We start from the raw sequence: 20,489 nt of genomic DNA, 5'->3' as shown, positions 1-20,489 counted from the left end.
TTTAATATGTTTAAACATTTTGGACAAATTTCATTGTTATTTACATACCTCAGATATGACACAGTAAAATTTTCAAAAGGATATATTTACAGCGACCAAAGATACAGCGAGGTAAATTTTAAAAATCATCAAAATTGATTTTTGGACTTTTTGTATAAAATTTGACTTTTGAACATGTTCCACCACCTCTAGATAAAAATAAACTTCATATTCGGATTCAGCGACCTCCAAAACATAAAAATAGACAAAACTTGGTCATTCACCTTAAATTTGATTTTCGTGGTCGGCATAACGGTTGATGCCGCTCGCCTAATACTTATATGGACAGAAAATAGTATATTGTGCAACAAGTGCAGAAAGGTACTAATTTCTCACGAGTTTGAAAAGTTGCGGTACGAGCGCAAGCGAGTGCCGCAATTCAAACGAGTGAGAAATTACCTTTCTGCACGTGTTTCACACTATACTTTTTCTACAAGCACAGTTTTTCCTAAAAATAAAAATCACAATTTCCAAACGACGATTAATTATAATAGGTACCTATGTGATAAATTTTAAACTGTATTTAATTAATACCTACTAATCAATTTAAATTCCTATACCTAAATAAATTGCACAGAAATCAGTTAAAAAATTAATGCACTGCCTTAATTTGTTTAAATTTAAACAATTATTACACATTATTGACATTATATTTATGCAGTCACGGATTTACACAAAACCTACTTCATTCGACGTCTCTTGCACAGGTTGCTAAATCCTTATTGGTTATTTGATAATTAAAAAATGTTTAATAAGAATAAAATTGTAAAATAAAACAGTTGTAACATCCATAATTTAGTTTATATGCTATAGTTAAATATTATAATTGTCTTATAGGTTATATATTTGTCTAAAGTTTAACCACGGATGTAAACAGAATATAACGTTACTCAGAATGAGGTAGTCAACTGTGCAGAAAAGAACTTTGCGGCACAGAAACGTCACTTTGCGGCACAGAAACGTCACTTTTCTGCACACTGATGTCAAATATCTTATACTGTGAGAAAATATCAAGTTTGCTAACATAAAACCGTGCAGAAAAGTGCACTTTGGATAGTGGTTGTAGAAAAATATTTATTTTTATTGTATTCCTATGAGAATTCGAGATTTTGGTCAAGTTTGGAGCGCTCTAAAACCTAGATAATAAATAAAATTAAACAACTTTATAGTGAAAATTGTTCATTGAAAAATCCTCTACAAAATCGCTATTATGTTATTTTATTGTGAAATGAACGGAAAAAAAGTTTTAACCTCCAAAAGAAAACTTCTTACAAAATTTTCTCATATTTTTGTTTATAACTTTTTTGTTAGTCACTTGAAGATAAAAAGTAATAGATATAAAATTGTAGAAAATTTAATTTTCTACATTTTATGTGTAATTAAATTTTCTGTAGGATTGCTAGTTTAGAAGATAGAGTACGAAAACCCTTTGCACCCCTTTTTCCAATATGGCGGCCGAAGGACAAGGGTGGCGACCCCAAAAACTTGAACTTAAGCTTCTACTGAACCCCCCTACACATTAAAAAAATAAAATTGACTCCTCTAAGAAATGCAACCTAAATTTAACATTTTAATGGACTAAGAGGGTAACTAGTACAATGACAAAAAAACAAACAAGGCGGAATTGTCAAAAGGGCATTACACCATAGCTCCGTTGTTAATGATCCGATTGGAGCGCCTGATGCGTTAAATGAAAGTGAAGGGATAAAGATTATATTAAGATAGAAAAAACAAACAAGACGACTACTAAAAGGGCACTACACGGTATCTTCGTTATTAATAAACGTATAGTTGCATAACCCATATCATAGGGTATAGTCGGCGCTGAAATCGGTTGAAAAATTTGCACCGAATATAACAAAATTCAGTTTGGTAAAATTTTGTGAATGTTAATATTAACATATCCCTTCTTAGATAAACAGAACTGTAATTTAGTCCAGGCAAATTAGTATATTTTTTTTTCAACAAAATGAGATGTTTTAACCCAATAATGTTTCAAATATGATGTGCAAAATAATTTGGAATTCGGATTCGCTAATAAACTTGCTTTTTTGTCATTAATGTAGAAAAACGTTAATTTTTTGTTGCAGAATCATTATTGTCCAGTTATTGTCTAATTATGTTAACTGTACTAATACCCGTCGACTAATTCAGATTGATTAATGGGTTGTTAAATTATCTTATCTCTAGCGGCTTCTGTAATGTCTTAAACATATCGAATTTCATTCATAAAATGCGCATTCCCGCCGATTTGCATCTCGACTATACTATGCATGAAAATAGATATAGTCCAGGGCCCATCTGTTTTGAGATGGACGTTGAGAGGTGACTCAAATTTTTTTGCAGAAATTGCTTGAAAATAACTCAAATAATAATATTTGAGTTATCCTCCCTCTCAAAAAGGTCCGGAACATTGTTTAAATAATTAAAATGTCAAAAAATGAAGGAAAAATTCGATTTTTTTCTTCGTTTTTTGATTATAACTTTAAAAGTATTCATTTCCCAGAAAAGATGTACTGACATAAAAGTTGCGTAATTCAATTTCCTATAATATAGAATTAGTTAAAAGTTGAAAAAATAGTCATCCTTGTTGCAAAATAGCAATAATTGCGAAAAAAACCATACAAAAACAAGTATTCGCATTTTACGTTTTCAACCATTTATGCTACACATATGACCTTCATATTTCACCCAGAAAAACTTTATGATATAGTAAAACAATACTGTAAATTTCATTAAGATCGGTTCAATAGATTTTGCAAAATAAATTTTGCAATCTAGCTTTCGCAAAAACAATTCATTTTTTCAAAATGTTACAGGACTGAAAATAAAGCAAATAGCAAGTTGAAATTTTTTTTGCGTATAGAAGTGTACTGTACCTTTCATTTGCAATTTGCAAAATTACAATCGATTAACTACCACGTCAGGAATTTTTTTAAATAGACATTAATTATTGGTGCTACGCGCAGGAAAGCGGTGTTCGATTCACATGAAGTTGATTTCCACCCAAAATTTCTTCCAATCTTCATCTAATATATTATTTTCTTACTCTATATTTTGATGTATTTTAATATTTTAATACCACAAAAATCAAACTAATTTTATTATTGTTTGTGAAATATTGTTTAAACAATTGTATATGTTTAAAAATAATAAACTTTTATTCTCAAGTTAAAATATATGAACAAAGAAAGTTTTTGCTAAAGAAAGTGTTATTTCAAAGGATAGAGTATGTGTTTTTATTTTGCAATAAACAAATTTATTTATTTATATCGAAATGTAATAAAAATTAAAATGTATCAATAATTATCAAAGGTCATTGGAATGCCCAATCAGAGCAAACTATCCGGTGTCCTACGCGCAACACCAATAATTAATGTTTATTTAAAAAAATTTCTGACGCCGTGGTGGTTAATCGATTTTAGTTTTGCAAATTGCAGATAAAAGGTACAGTACACTTCTATAAGCATTAAAAATTCCAACTTCCTATCTGCTTTATTTTCAGTCCTGTAACAGTTTGAAAAATGATTTTTTTTTGCGAAAGCTGGATTGCAAAATTTATTTTGCAAAATCTATTGAACCGATCTTAATGAAATTTACAGTATTGTTTAACTGTATCATATAGTTTTTCTGGGTGAAATTTAAAGGTCCTAAGTTTAGCATAAATGGTTGAAAAACGTAAAATGCGAATACTTGTTTTTGTATAGTTTTTTTCCCAATTATTGCTATTTTGCAACAAGGTTGACTATTTTTTTAATTTTTAACCAACTCTATATTGTAGCAAATTTAATTACACAACTTTTATGTCAATACAACTTTTCTCGGTAATGAATACTCTTAAAGTTATAATCAAAAAACGAAGAAAAAAATCGAATTTTTCCTTCATTTTTTGACATTTTGATTATTTAAACAATGTTCCGGACCTTTTTGAGAGGGAGGATAACTTAAATATTATTATTTGAGTTATTTTCAAGCAATTTCTGCAAAAAAATTTGAGTCACCTCTCAACGTCCAAATGTACTAATATTTTTACAGATGCGCCCTGGTCTAATATACTATAAGACAAATTTTGATCTATTGACTTACAGAAGGCCTCTGGCTAAGTACAAAATAAACAACTGATCGAATCCTTACATGCGACATGGCAAATGAGAGGGGAGATATAACGAATATATCAAAATTGATAAAACAAACCAGACGACTACCAGAAAGGGCACTACACAGCATTATCTCTAATTATAATTTCAATCCAATTTAAGAAATTTTCACTTCTGTGGACACTCCTCTCGGTGCAATACCTTTTTTATCTAGAGTTTACATTTTTTAATACTAATACTTATTTCAATTTCCAGCTGAAGTAAAAACCGATATCACCAACGACGATATTGTCGCCCAAGCTCTTGTCTTCTTCTTTGCAGGTTTTGACTCCAGTTCCAACTTAATGAGCTTTTTAGGTTATGAACTATGTGCCAATCTAGATATTCAAGAAACCCTAAGAGAAGAAGTTAAAGCAACTATGGAAAATTGTAATGGAAAATTAACGTACGAAGCTCTTGTGAACATGAAGTATATGAATATGGTAGTGTCAGGTAAATATTTTTAGACTGAAAGGCAGGGAGAGAAGAGTACTTTTGAAGTGTGTAAAATATTTAATTCCTAGCTGAGTGCTTTCGGCTTTTAAAGCAATCTTCAGAGCTTACTTACTTACTTACTTAGTCCTAAGCCTTTCTACCTTTAGGTGTAAGGCTGGTGGAGTTGGGTTTGGCATTGTAGTCTCCATGCTTTTCGATCTTGCGTTAGGTTTCTTGCACTTTCCAATGTCAATCCCTTCTTCTCGACTTCTTTCCTGATTTCATCTACCCACATAACTCTTGGTCTTCCTCTTTTGTTTTTCCCCTGCACTCTCGTTTCGAACACTTGTTTTGTAAGACTCTCGTTCGACATTCTACACACGTGCCCGAACCATCTAAGTTGTCCCTCCACTATGTTTTCATTAATTGGTTCCAGTTTTAGGTTTTGTCTAATTGTTTCGTTTCGTATTTGGTCTGTCCTCTTTCTGTTTGCTATTTTCCTCAGGAACCTCATTTCCATAGCATTGACTCTGGATTTTTCTCTCCCCGTCAATGTCCATGTCTCACTGCTATACATGATTGTTGGTCTAACTACTGATTTAACGACTGCCGTTTTTACTTTCTCCGGTATCTCTTTTTTCCCCAAAAATGTTGTTTTCATAGCGTTAAATAAGCTTCCCGTTCGTCCCATTCTCTCGTTTATTTCCATGTCTTGTTTACCATTTGCTTCGATTATTACTCCTAGATATTTAAAGTATTCCACTTGCTCTAGTTGTTTCCCGTCTAATTCTATTGCGTGTGTCTTCCTCGTATTTGAAATTATCATTGTTTTTGTTTTCTCTGTATTAATTTTCATATTTATGTTTGATAGTTCTTCTTCTAGGATTTCAAGATTGTTCTGTGGTCTTCTCTGTTTTCCGCTATCAATACCATGTCGTCTGCGAATAGTAGCTCCGATAGTTGAGTCCGTTTCATTTGCCAGTATCCTAATGTTAGTTTTCTCATTCTTCTCTTGGCTTTCTTTATCGCTTCATCCAGTAACACTGAAAATAGCAGTGGACTCAGCACGCATCCCTGTTTGACCCCTTGACTTGTAGTAAATTCTCTAGATTCTTCGTTATTGGTTCTTATTGTATTTGTATTATTTTTGTACATCTTCAGAGCTATGCTACAATAAAAGATCTCTATGTTGTTCTGAAGCTATTTTCTTGTGGAATTTTTGCAATTAAATAGTTTTGATGGCAAATAAGCCACAATTTTACTAAAAAAATGATTTTATTAACGTTTCGACGCCCAAATCGGATGTTGTTGCTTAGTAAAAGAATTCTTCTAATAATTTATTTAATCTGACTCATTTATATCGGCAATTCAGACATATATTATATATTTTAAAGTAGAAGACTTTAAAATGATACTGCCAATATTTATGAGTTGCGTTCCTGGGACGATTTTACTGAAAGACAGTTCATTCGATTACATGAAATCAACCCCAACTCAAGAATATCCCTCACAAAAAAAATCATAACATGTAATCTGTCTTTAAAAAGACAACCACATGCAATGGTGACAGTAAAATTCTCGCGCTAGAGATTCCATAGCAAATCACGAGGGAACACCAGGAAAAAACCTCGTGATACTATCCTGACATCCTAAGTATTAAGTCTCACTTTAGTTTACTCTCAAAACTAATACCAAATTCTGACTTTAATATGTACAATATGTTATTTTAAATTATAAATAATATTAATAATACATAGATATATAAACAATACTAAAATATAAAATATGTACTAACTCGATATGTTATTGACTTACTAATCCTGGTATTTTCTTTCTATTGACTTCCTCTTTTAGTATGGGTAACGACATCCTACTGCATTCTACCGAGGAATTTGCGACACAATTGTCAACACGCATGGGATAATGAACATAGAGTTCAGTGGAGAGATTCAAGTATAGTCCTGAAAGAAACAGATAGTACAGAAAAAAATCAAAAAAGCGGCTTTAATTATGCTAAATGAAACCAATTGTGTCGAAAATTCCTCGGTAGAATGCAGTAGGATGTCGTTACCCATACTAAAAGAGGAAGTCAATAGAAAGAAAATACCAGGATTAGTAAGTCAATGACATATCGAGTTAGTACATATTTTATATTTTAGTATTGTTTATATATCTATGTATTATTAATCTTATTTATAATTTAAAAAAAACATGTTGTACATATTAAGGTCAGAATTTGGTATTAGTTTTGAGAGTAAACTAAAGTGAGACTTAATACTTACGATGTCAGGATAGTATCACGAGGTTTTTTCCTGGTTTTCCCTCGTGATTTGCTATGGAATCTCTAACGCGAGAATTTTACTGTCGTCGTTGCATTTGGTTGTCTTTTTAAAGACAGATCACATGTTATGATTTTTTTGTGGCGGATATTCTTGAGTTGGGGTTGATTTCATGTAATCGAATGAACTATCTTTCAGTAAAGTCGACCCAGGAACGCAACTCTATTGTATCTATCTCTGATGTATTTATTTATTTTTAAAACCAGATCTACAGCTCCCGGAGCGAAGCATGGCCGGTGAGAGAAATCCTGTCTGTGTAAAGTTTAGGTGGGCCTAGAGAATTACCATGTCGGAAAAAAAACGGGAAAAATTGGGAAAAAAACAGGTTTTTTCCGTTTTTTTCCAGACCATTGGAAAAATTGGAAAAAATCGGAAAATTTGAAAATATTTTATAATTGAGACTTAAGTGTACTTAAAATAAGAGATTTTAATTGTAAGTGTCAAGCACATTATTTAACCAAATTGCTCATGGTATATTTTTATCTGAGTCTGAATCTGAATCTTAAGACCAAGCATCTGATTCAGATGCATCTCCTCTTCACCATTCTGAACGGATAACACAAACAACATGATTTTTGTCAGTCTCTTTTAAAAGTGGATCTGGTCTAGTATCGTAAATCAATATCTGTTTTTCGTTTATAACCAAATTTAAATCAACTTATAAATTTTATCCTGTGATAACATATTCTTTTTGCTTGCATATATGAGGCCGTATAAAGGCCGGTCGTCCATTGGAAGCGTAGTCGCGCGACTCGTAGGTAGCGCGTATACGTCCGTGTATGTGCGATCATGCGACTGAGCGACTGGTATCATCCACTGCAGACGACTGTATACTACTTAGTTTGCGACTGTCAAACTGACTGTCATCATCAAAAGAAAGTGTATTTTTGTGAATAGCGTGTAAAATATACATAGAAAGCATAGTTTGAAAGGAATAATTTATTACACAAATATGTATGTTATTTATTAACAACTTAAAAAAAAGGTTTGTACCTTTGTACAATGGCCTCCCCTTTAGCGGAAATCGACTCTTCCATATATTGTTGGCGATTCAAATTTATACGAAATATTTACTATACTTTATCAGTATTTAATTACATTTTTCACCAAATTGAAAAAAAACACATTGTAATTTGTTAATAAAAATAATTTAAAGATTTATATAACTTTATATTTACTTGGTTTAGATGTAAGACGTTTATTATTGTAAAAATTTCAAATAAAAATTCTTTCGAAAGTTTCGAAATATATATTATAAAATAATAAAACTAAAAACTCTTATCACTAGCACCTATTTCTTCTGCAACTTTCGACCACAATGTCCTTTGAACATCACGTTAATGATATCTTGTGTCTTTCACGTTTTGTCCCACAACGGAGAATTTTCATAAACGGCACTAATCAGTTTTTCGTTATCAATTTCCATATCGAAAATAACACAATTATCGAAAATTAATACAATATCAAAAATACCTGCACATATATTTATTGCAAACCAATGTAGCATCAACATGCGATTACCAGCGACTAATCCCATTCTAGAGGGATCAGTCGCTTGTGGTCGGCCGAGCCCGGTCGCTCAAAGTCGTTTGCAGTGAACGTTGTTTAGTTACCTTTTATTTGTTAGGATTAGTCGCTTCTATACGGGCGTATACGCGCTACCTTCGAGTCGCGCGACTACGCTTCCAATAGACGATCGGCCTAAAGACCAGTTTCTTTCTGAAGAGGCGGAATATGGAGGTCCATTTAAAATTCGGGAGGCAATTGGCATAAGTGGCTGCTATGTACATAAACCTTGCTACCATATGACGGGGTTAGTACTACATATTTGCACTATCCCATAAAGAATTTCGACTAAAAAATCCAGTTTTTGTTCTAAATTGGGCTAAATTTGCCACCACCTTCCCTACGTCTAGGTTTAAGCCCAGTCTTTTCACCTCCGAACAATAGTTATTGGGAAGTTTATCCGGCAAATTACATGTAAATCTGTTCCCGATAGCTAGTTATTCGGAGGTGAAAAGACCGGGCCTTAGTGAACAAGCCATTTCAGAAATGAAGTCTATGGCTTCCATTAGTTGGTCTTCATTCAATTATTCTTCTTTAAAGCGAGCATCAAGAGGCTGCAAAGTTTATCAGCTTAAAACAAAATTCGTAGCGTTTTTCAACATACATAACGAGCGATCCACAATTATTGGGATCCAAGCTAGCCGTGCAAAAAATTACGTATGTCTTGTTTTAATCTGAATTTATATCATTGGTTTATCAATTAATTATGATTAACATTATAAAACATAAAAAATCAGTCAAAGCCTAACACAGAACTTTAATCAGAAATAAAAAGAATTAACAAAATTATGAGTAACAATAATAAATAAAATCAAACAAACTACATAACCTAACTTTTCTTGTTAAGTTGACGCACATTGCAAAGTTGACGTAAACTGGAAAGTATAAGTGCGTTCGCGGGAGCCTGTCGGCGACTAGTCGGCGACAAATTAGCAGCAAAACGCATGCGCACTTTAAAATGATATAAATAATATCGTTAATAGATAAATATACAAGGGATATTTACCTAGTATAATTTAATAATTAGTTATTAATATTAATTAACAGTAAATATACCTTGTATATTTATCTGTTAACGGTATTATTTATATTAAGTGAGGTTAGAAATTGTCGGCGACAATTTGTCAACTGTACCCGCGAACGCACCTCTTATCTGAATTAAGAATAGACATGCACTGTATAGCTATCTCTGTCGTTCAAAGCCACCTATGGTGACAATAATTTTAGATCACAAGTTATTTTAGCAAGCTTTCGATAAGAGAACTAGTCTGGTTAACTTGTTGGGGAATATTTTTTAATATTGTGTCTTTTATATACCTACTTAAAGACAAAAGGCACATCTGATAATATAGATCTATCGAATTCTACTAAATTTATCGATTTTGATACGGGATGCAGAATTTGTTTAGTATATTGTAACAAATGTCAATTTTTCCCTATTTTTCCATTTTTTTTGTTTTTTCCGGAAAAAAACAGGTTTTTTCCTGCACCCAATTTTTCCGGAAATTTTAAATATCTAGGTGGGCCTACGACCGACGACAGCGTTTCTCATCGGCCATGGTTCGTTGCGGGAGCTGTATGTATTCTTTTTCTCATAGACATCTTTCAGTGCGTCACAGTTTTTCGATTTCTTTCTAAAGCATTAAATTGTATGTGACAGAAAAAAAGGCACCTGTGATTATAGACATTTATGACAGTTATTCAAGTTGTCGATAGATGGCGCTATAATCGAAAAAAAATTATTTACGAATTATATAATAAACTTACATGCATAGAAATCGGCCCACTTAAAAATTTGGTCATTTTTGATGTCTCATATTTCCTAAACCAGGGACCTGTTTCATAAAAGTGACAATTCCTGTCGGACAAGTGCCAAACAAGACTTGTGACAAGTTTTTGTTTCATAAAGTGACAAGAGTAGATTATCAGTGACAAGTAATAAGTCTTATTTTTACAAGTTTGTTTTACATTTGTAGGTAGGTTTTTGTTTCATAAAAAATAAATCAATGAATTTTTTTTTGAGTGAATTTGATGGCCTTGGCCGAGCCAATTAGCCAGACATTTTGTTATTTTAAAAACAAACAAATTTGATTTTTCAATCAGAGGAATTTTTCTGTATTTCTAACTCTAAATACATAACAAACTAACATTATTATCTACAATTATTATCTAAGTAATACTCTGTTTTGGTTGTTCATTTTTTTGTAAATTTTTATTTTTTTGTATTTTTTGTTGCATTTTTTTATATTGTTAATTTGTTTTTTTTTATTATTTTTTTTATTGTTATTTTTTATAAATTGTTTTTTTTACTACTCTAAGACGTAAACCCGATTCATCATTCTCGCGGAGGTTTACATCTTCTTAGTTTTTTTTTCTTTTTTTTTTGTTGCTTTTTTTATTTTTTCTGTTTTTTTTTTCTTTTCTTTTCTCTTTTTTTGTTCTTTTCTTTTTTCAATTATAATATACAATAATTACTTAAATCTACAGGGTTTAAAACAAAATAACAACAAAACAAACATGTTTGTTTTGTTTTAACAAACATGCCTGCTTTGTTTTAACAAAATTTCTTAAATACAGGGTAAATTTTATTGCTACAATCTATATTTACAGTTTTTGATATGTTCGTAAATTGTTTTTAATATATTAATATCTTCAGAAAATATCAAATTGTTCAGGTAGACGGGAAGTGGAATTTTTAATATATTAAGATTATCATAAAATTTGTTTATATTTACTGATTGATGTGAACATTCGAGGAGAATATGTAGTAGATCACCTTCTTTTCCACACTCACAGTTAGGTGACTCTGTGAGACCCAAACTGTACATTGTACATATGAAGGGGGGTAAGAGCATGATTACATCTCAATCTATTTATAACTCTTATGAAATGGCGATTTGATACAGAATGAAACCATCTTTTAATGGGAATTTCAGGCTGCATTTGTTTGTAATCACTACCAGTTCTCGTGTTTCGATAATACCTTTGCCAATTTTCTTTTTGGTGTCGTCTACTAATAATATCAATATCCGAAATGGGTAGTAAGTTCATGGGAAGTTCTTCGCCTATTTCTAGAGCGGATTTGGCTAGCCTGTCTACTGTTTCGTTACCCCTAATGCCTGCGTGTCCCTTTATCCATGAAATAATGATTTTTTCCTAAATTTGCAATTTTATTATAAAGAGTCATAATTTCCAGTTCTATATGATTGAGTTGTTGGTACTTATGTACGTTAGTTAGTCTATCAACGACACTCTTACTGTCTGTAAATATTATGCAGCTATAGGGCTCGTTACTAAATATGTGTCTTAAAGCAAAAAGTATCGCTATCATTTCAGCGGTGTATATCGATGATTCACAAGGCAATTTGAATAATTTTTTAAATCCACTTTGAATATTGATTATTGCACATCCTACTTTGTTTTGTACTTTGGATCCATCTGTATAGTAAAACTGATAATGTGGCCATTTATGAAGTATAAATGATTGAAAAAGGCTGGATTTAAATTAATATCCATAAAAAAAGTATTAATTTGTTTTGAGAAAATTTCTTCTAATACATGGGAATACATAGGTGAAACTTGATTTTCATAAATCAATGAAAAGTTGTCATTTTTTCCTAGCATTTATTAGTGTAAAGTGACAGGAACTTAATATCCTGTCACCGTCCTATTTTCCCATAAAAAATGTGGTCAAGCGACAGTGAGGACGAAGTCAACGTGGTAGTACGGCATCGACGACGAAAACGAGTATTTCGTCAAAGAGTAAATTTTACTTTTAATGCATTGATGAAGTGCAATGAAAGATTTCGAATGAATTCTATAAACATGGTGGAAATAATAACAGTAATTGTGCTTTGGCGGTTAAAGCTCAATTATTAAAAATTATGTGTAGATTTCCATTTTGATCCGGGCTATTGGTGGACACCTTATCAACATTTTTTGCAATTGGTTCCATTTCTGTCGTTGTTTCTTGAATTCTATTAAAAACCGGTGAAATCTTTTCCCAAAATCTCGTACACTAACAAATCTTTCTCCGTTTTTTTGGCAATCGCGCCTCTTCCTGTGTCTGTTTTTCTGGCATTTTCCAGCTTCTCCACTGAACGCTTCCGTAAATTTTGCCAAAGTTCATCACGGCAATATAAATATTGCTTGGTTTCATTGATGAGACCCATTGAAGTGCTATTTTCTTACTTTACCCCAATGTTCACTTTTCAACGTCTTTATTAAAGTGTGACTGTATTTTCCAAATAAAATATCTTTCCTCGCTCTAATCTCACGCAATAACTCTACCTTTCTTAACTCGCGAGACATGTCGTTTTGACATAGTTTTGACGTGAGTTTTATGTTAAATAATTATTACACTTGTCGAAAACAAATGTCAAAAATATTTTTGACTAGTGTCAACAATCATTTTATGAAACAAAATTTTTAAACACTTGTCAGCCAACACTTGTAATTTGTAAACTTGTAACTTGTTAACTTGTCACTTTTATGAAACAGGCCCCTGTTAGCCGATTTATGTGATTTTTGAACAGGTTATAGCCTGATTCTTTAGCAATACCACTGTAATAATACTGTTGCTAAAGAGGTACATTTTCACTGTATACCGGGTGTACTAATCAAACTGTGTTTTTTTCTCAAAGTTCGCATCACCCTGTGGACTATTCTAGCATTTATAAAATACTGAAATTCAAACCCAACTATAGTATCAGGTTTTCTTAACATTCTGCTTTTTGATTTATTCGTTTGTGTTGGATAATAAAAAAGTTAGATACTTTAACAACTAGACATGTTCTTCATCAATACACGGTGTTTTTAAATAAGTGCGACAAACTTTAAGGGGTAATTCTGCATAAAAAAATAATGACAGTTGGCTTTACAAACATATGTCCGCACATGTTTCGTTTCCGAGATACGGGATGTTGAATTTTTTCTTACAAACTGACGATTTATTTATTGCTTTAAAACCAGTTGAAATATGCAAATGAAATTTGGTAGGTTTTAAGAACTAGTTATTGCGGATTTTTTGACATAAAATTAAGAATTTTATATTCACCATTAGCGCGCCGAATATATGTATACTCATCATATATTCACCGAATGACGCTCCCTATTGCGTTACTACATGCTATTCACCAACGTGTAGTTTCTTGTTTGTGTGCGGTACCCCGTGACAGCGTCATGCCCCCCATTCCCCTACAAAATATTTCTCGTTCAAAAAAATCATTTCTACTATCTCTGTAACAGTCTATTTTCTCGCATTACATAAATTTTAAAGAACCGCTTGTGTTGACATGAAATTTGGTATAAGCTAACACGTCAACGAAAAAAAGCAGGGGAAAAAATATACGTTCAAAATAAGTTCGGAACTGGATGTATTGACTAATTTTAAGCAACTTTTGTTCTATAGAGTAAGTCAATAATTTTTCGAGTTATTTGCGAGCGGATATGTTCATTTTTCAACAAAAAAAACACATTTTTAGACAGTTTTTTACAAATATATAACTCAAAATGTAAGTATTTTATCGAAACAAATATTCTTAGCAAAAGAAAAGCGTTTTGATAGTTAGAAATCGATAATGGTTTTATCTCACATACACTAAATAATACGGTCTAGACGTCAAAATAACCGAAAATATTTTCTTGTTATTTAATTATTAATACCAGTTTTTCTAATTTAGTACATATTTTTAGAAGGCCTAAGAAAATGGCCAGCTGCTTTCTTGGAAAAACTCTGTAACAAACCGTATACTATCGAACCAGTTTTACCTGAAGAAAAACCAGTTCAACTAAAACCAGGAGACATCGTACATTTGTCCACCTACTCCATGCATCACGATCCTGAACTGTTTCCAGATCCAGAAACTTTTGATCCTGAAAGATTCAGTGAAGAAAATAAAGCTAATATTAAACCTTATTCCTATATACCGTTCGGACTGGGACCTAGGAATTGTATCGGCTCCAGATTAGCGCTGCTTGAGACAAAAATATTATTTTTCTATATTGTGAGATATTTTAAAATAGTTCCGATCGAAAAAACGGATATTCCGATCAAATTGGACAAAAGTGTGTTTACGATTATACCAAGAAAGGGTATTAATGTGGGATTTGAACGTATTAAATCATAATTATAATAATTTCATTTATGATGAATATTTTGAAATTATAGATTTATTCGTTAAAAATGTTATATTTATATCATCTTTTATAATGTCTATGACAAATTTTATTTACTGATTATTTTTTGATGATTTTAACTTCCAATCGTATAGTAAGATATTTGATCACGTGTTTAATTCTATCCAATCAGATTAAAATTATACTGAGAAGTATCTACTGTAGAAAATTACCGATAGAATTTTTTAAAGTAGATTGTTTCTGTTTAATGGCAACCAGTTTCCTAGTTTTGATAACTGTCACGTTTAGGAAAATATCCATAATATACGTATTAAAAAATAATCTTACGAATATCACACGACAGTAAGAATAAATAAGAAAAGAATGCTTCATTTTTACTCAAATTTGTTGTCATTGGGCAATAGCCACTCGAAGCCCTGTGGGCTCTCGTGTCTATTGCCAGACAACAAATTTTAGAAAAACTGTCGCATTATTTTCAATTTATTCTCACTCTCTTGTGATATTATACCCGATAATATATTGTAAGTACTGTATATTTACAGATATATTTTTAGGATGTTATTATTGTTTGTAATAAAATATTTTTAGAAAAATCGTCTTTTAGTTATTACTTAATAATTGGTTTTGCTTGGAATTGTTTTTTTTATATAGGAAATAAATGACGACGAACAGATGTACAATAATTTTACAGGACACTTATTGTAAAGTCAACAATAGACAAGGCGGAAACGGCGGATTCGTTGGAAAAAATATTCCCATGAGATTTTTTTGCATAATCGCATTCGTGAGACATCCCAGAATAAGGTTCAAGAAGTCGCCCACGTGAACAGTGGTCCAATTTTTTTTAAATCAAATTGCAAAAATAAATTTTTTTGGTCAGGACAAATTTTTTTATGCTTTTTGGACCATTCTGGACAAAAAAGGTCTCTTATAATTTTTCTCTAAAATTGATCGAAAAGCTCCCCCCCCCCTGAAGAAATTTTCATCATTATTTTATTACTAAGCTGTTATTTTTAAGTAATAATAATGAGCGCCATGCACGTATTCTCGTTAACGGTGAGTGCGAGAGAGATGCCATTCCGGCAGTCAATGGTGCATCTTACTCGCACTCATATTTACAGCCGCGTCAATATGATCTTACTATGGTCGATTTTTTAACAAAGAGGAGTAAACTAAAAAGACAGATTCACACTCAAGAAAGTTACTAGAAAAGTCACCAAATTCATCTTCTTTTTTCGTTGATCATATCAGCTTTCGATGATAATTCAAACATATTATATTATACTAACACAATCGCTAAAGAGTTCTAAAAACAACTGTTTTTATATAAAAGTAGACTAAAAATCTAAAAATTAAAGGAATAATGCAGAAAACACAAAAAATCGCCGATATACTTAATTAACCTATAAAATAATCAACTATTTCTTATGGGAATAAGCCACAATTTTACCAAAAAAATGATTTTATTAACGTTTCGAAGCCCAAATCGGGTTTCGCTGTCAAAATACAATACACTACTAAAATAAACAAAAATGTTGTTGCTAAGTAAAAAAATTCTTCTAATAATTTATTTAATCTGACCCATTTATATTGGCAATTCAGACGTAAATTATACATTTTAAAGTAGAAGACTTTAAAATGATATCGCCAATATTTATGAGTTGCGTTCCTGCGACGACTTTACTAAAAGATAGTTCATTCGATTACATGAAATCAATCTCAACTCAAGAATATCCGTCACAAAAAAATTATAGCATGTGATCTGTCTTTAAAAAGACAACCAAATGCAACGATGACAGTCAAATTCTCGCGTTAGAGATTCCATAGTAAATCACGAGGGAAAACCAGGAAAAAAACTTCGTGATACTATCCCGACATCGTAAGTATTTGGTCTTACATTTAATTTACTTTCAAAAAACTAATACCAAATTCTGACTTTATTATGTTTAAATTTTAAATAATATTAATAATACATAGATATACAATAAGTAATACTAAAATATAAAATTTGTACTAACTCGATATGTTATTGACTTACTAATCGTGGTATTTTCTTTCTATTGACTTCCTCTTTCAGTATGGGTAACCACATCCTACTGCATTCTACCGAGGAATTTGTGACACAATTGGTTTCATTTAGCATAATTAGAGCCGCTTCTTTGATTTTTCTCTTTTTACTATCTGATTCTTTCAGGACTATACTTGAATCTCTCCACTGACCTCTATGTTCATTATCCCATGCGTGTTGACATATTTGAGATCTATCAAATTCTCTCTTTTTAATATAAGACTGATGTTCACTTATTCTAACGTTTAATGGTCTTGGTGTTTCACCTAAATAAAATTGTTCGCATTCACAAGGTATTTTATAAATGCAATTATTTGTTCTTTCTTGTTCATTGTTAGGATTAAGTAGTTTTAGATAGAATAGATCTCAATGTGTTTGTTGTTTTGAATGTTGTTGAAATGTTGAATTTATTTCCAATTGTTTTATGTTTCTCGGAGTGTTCTCGGTATGTCTATTTAATAACAGCGGAGTAAACTTGCCTGCGGTTGAACCAATTAGAAACAAGCATTACGGCGCGGTAAATTTGAGTCACTCCTCTTGGTTAAAAAACAAACTGTAGATAGAAAGATCTTAGTCGGAGAGATAGAAGCTGATTTTGTGCGTGATAAGTCATACGGAAAAACTATACAGGGATATGTTGAATTAGTTGTGTGCATGACTTTCCACAACGGCCGGAAACCAGAGTGGGGGACGAGGCTAGTTATAAGTCGTCAAATATCGCGGTTTTTATTATTTTTTTTGTGACGCTCATGATCGAGATAGTGCACCAAAATTTGGGAATAAGTAGGCCATGACGTAACTAAGTAGAATCTCTAGTGGCGGAACGCTGCGTGGTCGACAAAGGGGTGGGGATAGGGTGAATCTTAGTGCACCAAAATTTGGGAATAAGTAGACCATGACATAAATAAGTAAAATCACCAGAGCCGCAAACCACACTGGGGGACGAGGGTAGTTATAAGGGGTCAAAGTCGCGGTTTTTATTATATTTTTTGTGACGCTCATGATCGAAAGAGTGCACCAGAATTTGGTAATAAGTAGATCATGACGTAACTAAGTAAAATCTCCAGGGGCGGAGCCCTGCGTGGCCGAGAAAGGGGTGGGGGCAGGGGTAAAAATAAAAATTATAAGGGATTTTTTGTGACGTTCGTGAAAGAGATAATGAACCAAAATTTGGGAGTAAGTAGATCATGACGTAACTAAGCAAAATCTCCAGAGGCGAAAACCAGTGTTGGGGATGAGGGTAGTATTAAGCGGTCAAAATCGCAGTTTGTATTATTTTTTTTTGTGACGCAGCACAACATTTGTCCCTCACGCAGCGTTCCACCCCTGGATATTTTATTTAGTAATGTCATGATCTACTTTTTCCCAAATTTGGTGCACTATCTCTATCACGAACGACAAAAACCCCTTATATTTTTACACTCACCCCTGCCTATCACCCCTTTGTACCCAAAGCAGCGTTCCGCCCCTGGAGATTTTACTTAGTTACGTCATGACTTACTTACTCCAAAATTTTGGTGCACTATCTCCATCATGAGCGTCACAAAAAAAAATAATAGAAACCGCGACTTTTACCCCTTATAACTACCCTCATCCCCGGCTCTCGTTTCCGCCTCTGGGTATTTTACTTCGTTATGTCATGTTCTACTTATTTCCAAATTTTGGTGCACTATCTCAATCCCGAACGTCGCAAAAACCCCTTATATTTTTTATATTCACCTCTGCCCCACCCAATTGTCGGCCCCGCAGCGTTCCCCCTTGGAGATTTTACTTAGTTACGTGATGACCTACTTATCCCAAATTTTGGTGCACTATCTCGACTATGAGCGTCACAAAAAAAAATAATAAAAACAGCGACTTTGACCCCTTATAACTACCCTCGTCCCCCACTCTGGTTTTCGGCTCTGAGGATTTTACTTAGTTATGTCATGGTCTACTTATTCCCAAATTTTGGTGCACTATATCATCACGAACGTCGCAAAAAAACCCTTACATTTTTTATATTCACCCCTACCCCTACCCCTTTGTCGGCCACGCAGCGTTATGCCCTTAGAGATTTTACTTAGTTACGTCATGACCTACTTATTCCCAAATGTTGGTGCCCTATCTCGATCATGAGCGTCACAAAAAAAATAATAAATACCGCGACTTTGACTCCTTATAACTACCCTCGTCCCCCACTCTGGTTTCCATCCGTTGTGGAAAGTCATGTACACAACTAATTCAACATATCCCTGTATAGTTTTTCCATATTACTTATCACGCACAAAATCCGCTCCCAGCTCTTAGACTATACCGTACGATCTTACCGTCAATACGCTCATTGTTAATAGTTAAAAATAACAGCTTAGTAATAAATTAATGACACAAATTTCTTTAGGATCATTTAACGGGGGGCTTTAAAATTTGATTTAGTCTCTTTTTGACTTTCATAATAATAATTTTTAACCGAGTTATTAAGTTTAAAAAATGGCTATATTCGCTTTTTACAAATTTGTCCAGATTGGTGGTTAACGTAGCTTAAACCCCCATTTTCGTGTCAGATCTTTAGCATACGTAGATCGTATGATTGTGATTTATTTTTTGCACTATTTTGAGTTTGACCCTAAATACTCCCATCAGTGGAACGTCGTCGGTCTCTAAGTCTGCTCCAAGATAAGTCTTGATAGATGTAAAGTTGTTTCGGAATCTTTTGTTTACTAAAATGAAATCTATTTAATTTCTAATATTTCTCCCGGGTTTATCTTGAGAGGATTTCCACGTGTACAGATTTCGAGGTGGTAATTGGAAAAATGTGTTGGTGACAAAGAATTCTGAGTCTTCTGCGAATTTTTCTAGGAGGTCTCCTCTGTCGTTTCTGACTCCAAGACCATGTGACCGATGTACTGCGACTTCAATCTTGGCATTATAGTCCAGTCGGGTTAGACGAATAACAGCCCTAACCTTGCATTAGGAGCTGCCCCAAATTTTATTTTTCTAATCTTTAGGGCGGATTAATATTAGTATAAATTTAAAATCTCGACTGAATTCCACCGTTGCGTTAGCCGCCATCTTGATTTTAAACGAGAACCGTTTTTGCTCAATATCTCCGCCATTTTCAATTTTTTGACAAAAAGTATAGAAACTGAAATTCTTGAAAATGCGATTTTCTATAATTTCATTTATTCTAATTTTTTTGTGCGGTCGATATTTTCCGAGTTATGAGGGGAAAATAGTGACAGTTGGAGCATAATTATTGAATTATTGAATTATCTCGTTTATTATTAGTTTTACAACAAATATGTACCTATACAAAAATTAAGAGAATTAAATTCTACACAATTTTGATTTCTTTAATTTTTTTTGCTAAAATTAATATTTAAGGTAGTACGTATGCGGTAATGGCGCGAGCGTAAGACCGGATTGATTTTATAGCAATTGTTTTTGTTCAATATCTACGCCATTTTCAACTAAAATTGTTCAAAATATAATTTCCTACAATTTCTTTTAAACAATTTTTTTCATGCGATTGATATTTTCCGAGTTACATGGGAAAATAGTAAAAAGTTGTGGGGGGATCATAATTATTGAATTGAATTTTGTTTCCGAGCTGCCCCAAATTTTATAATTATATCCTTTATGAGAGATCAATAGTAGTGTAAATTTAAAATCTCGACTGAATTCCGCGGTTGCATTAGCCCCCATATTGATTTTAAATGAGAACTGTTGTTGCTTAATATCTCCGCTATTTTCAACTTTTCGACATAAATGGTAGGAAAGAAAATTGTT

At 32.6% G+C, this 20,489-nt stretch overlaps 1 protein-coding gene across 1 annotated transcript in view; it reads left to right on the top strand.

Moving 5' to 3' along the window:
• LOC126879074 (cytochrome P450 9e2-like) overlaps positions 1 to 15,246 on the top strand; it is a 53,571-nt gene extending 38,325 nt beyond the window's left edge. Inside the window, exons 5-6 of the mRNA XM_050641987.1 lie at positions 4,392 to 4,628; positions 14,210 to 15,246. Coding sequence (XP_050497944.1) covers positions 4,392 to 4,628; positions 14,210 to 14,643 — 671 coding nt within the window. The 3' untranslated portion in view covers positions 14,644 to 15,246. The remainder of the gene's footprint in view (positions 1 to 4,391; positions 4,629 to 14,209) is intronic.
• The last annotated feature ends 5,243 nt before the right edge of the window (positions 15,247 to 20,489 follow it).

This window comes from Diabrotica virgifera, chromosome 1, assembly GCF_917563875.1.
Source record: "Diabrotica virgifera virgifera chromosome 1, PGI_DIABVI_V3a".
NCBI classification, from domain to species: Eukaryota; Metazoa; Arthropoda; class Insecta; order Coleoptera; family Chrysomelidae; genus Diabrotica; species Diabrotica virgifera.
This window is presented reverse-complemented; position numbering and strand designations above follow the sequence as displayed.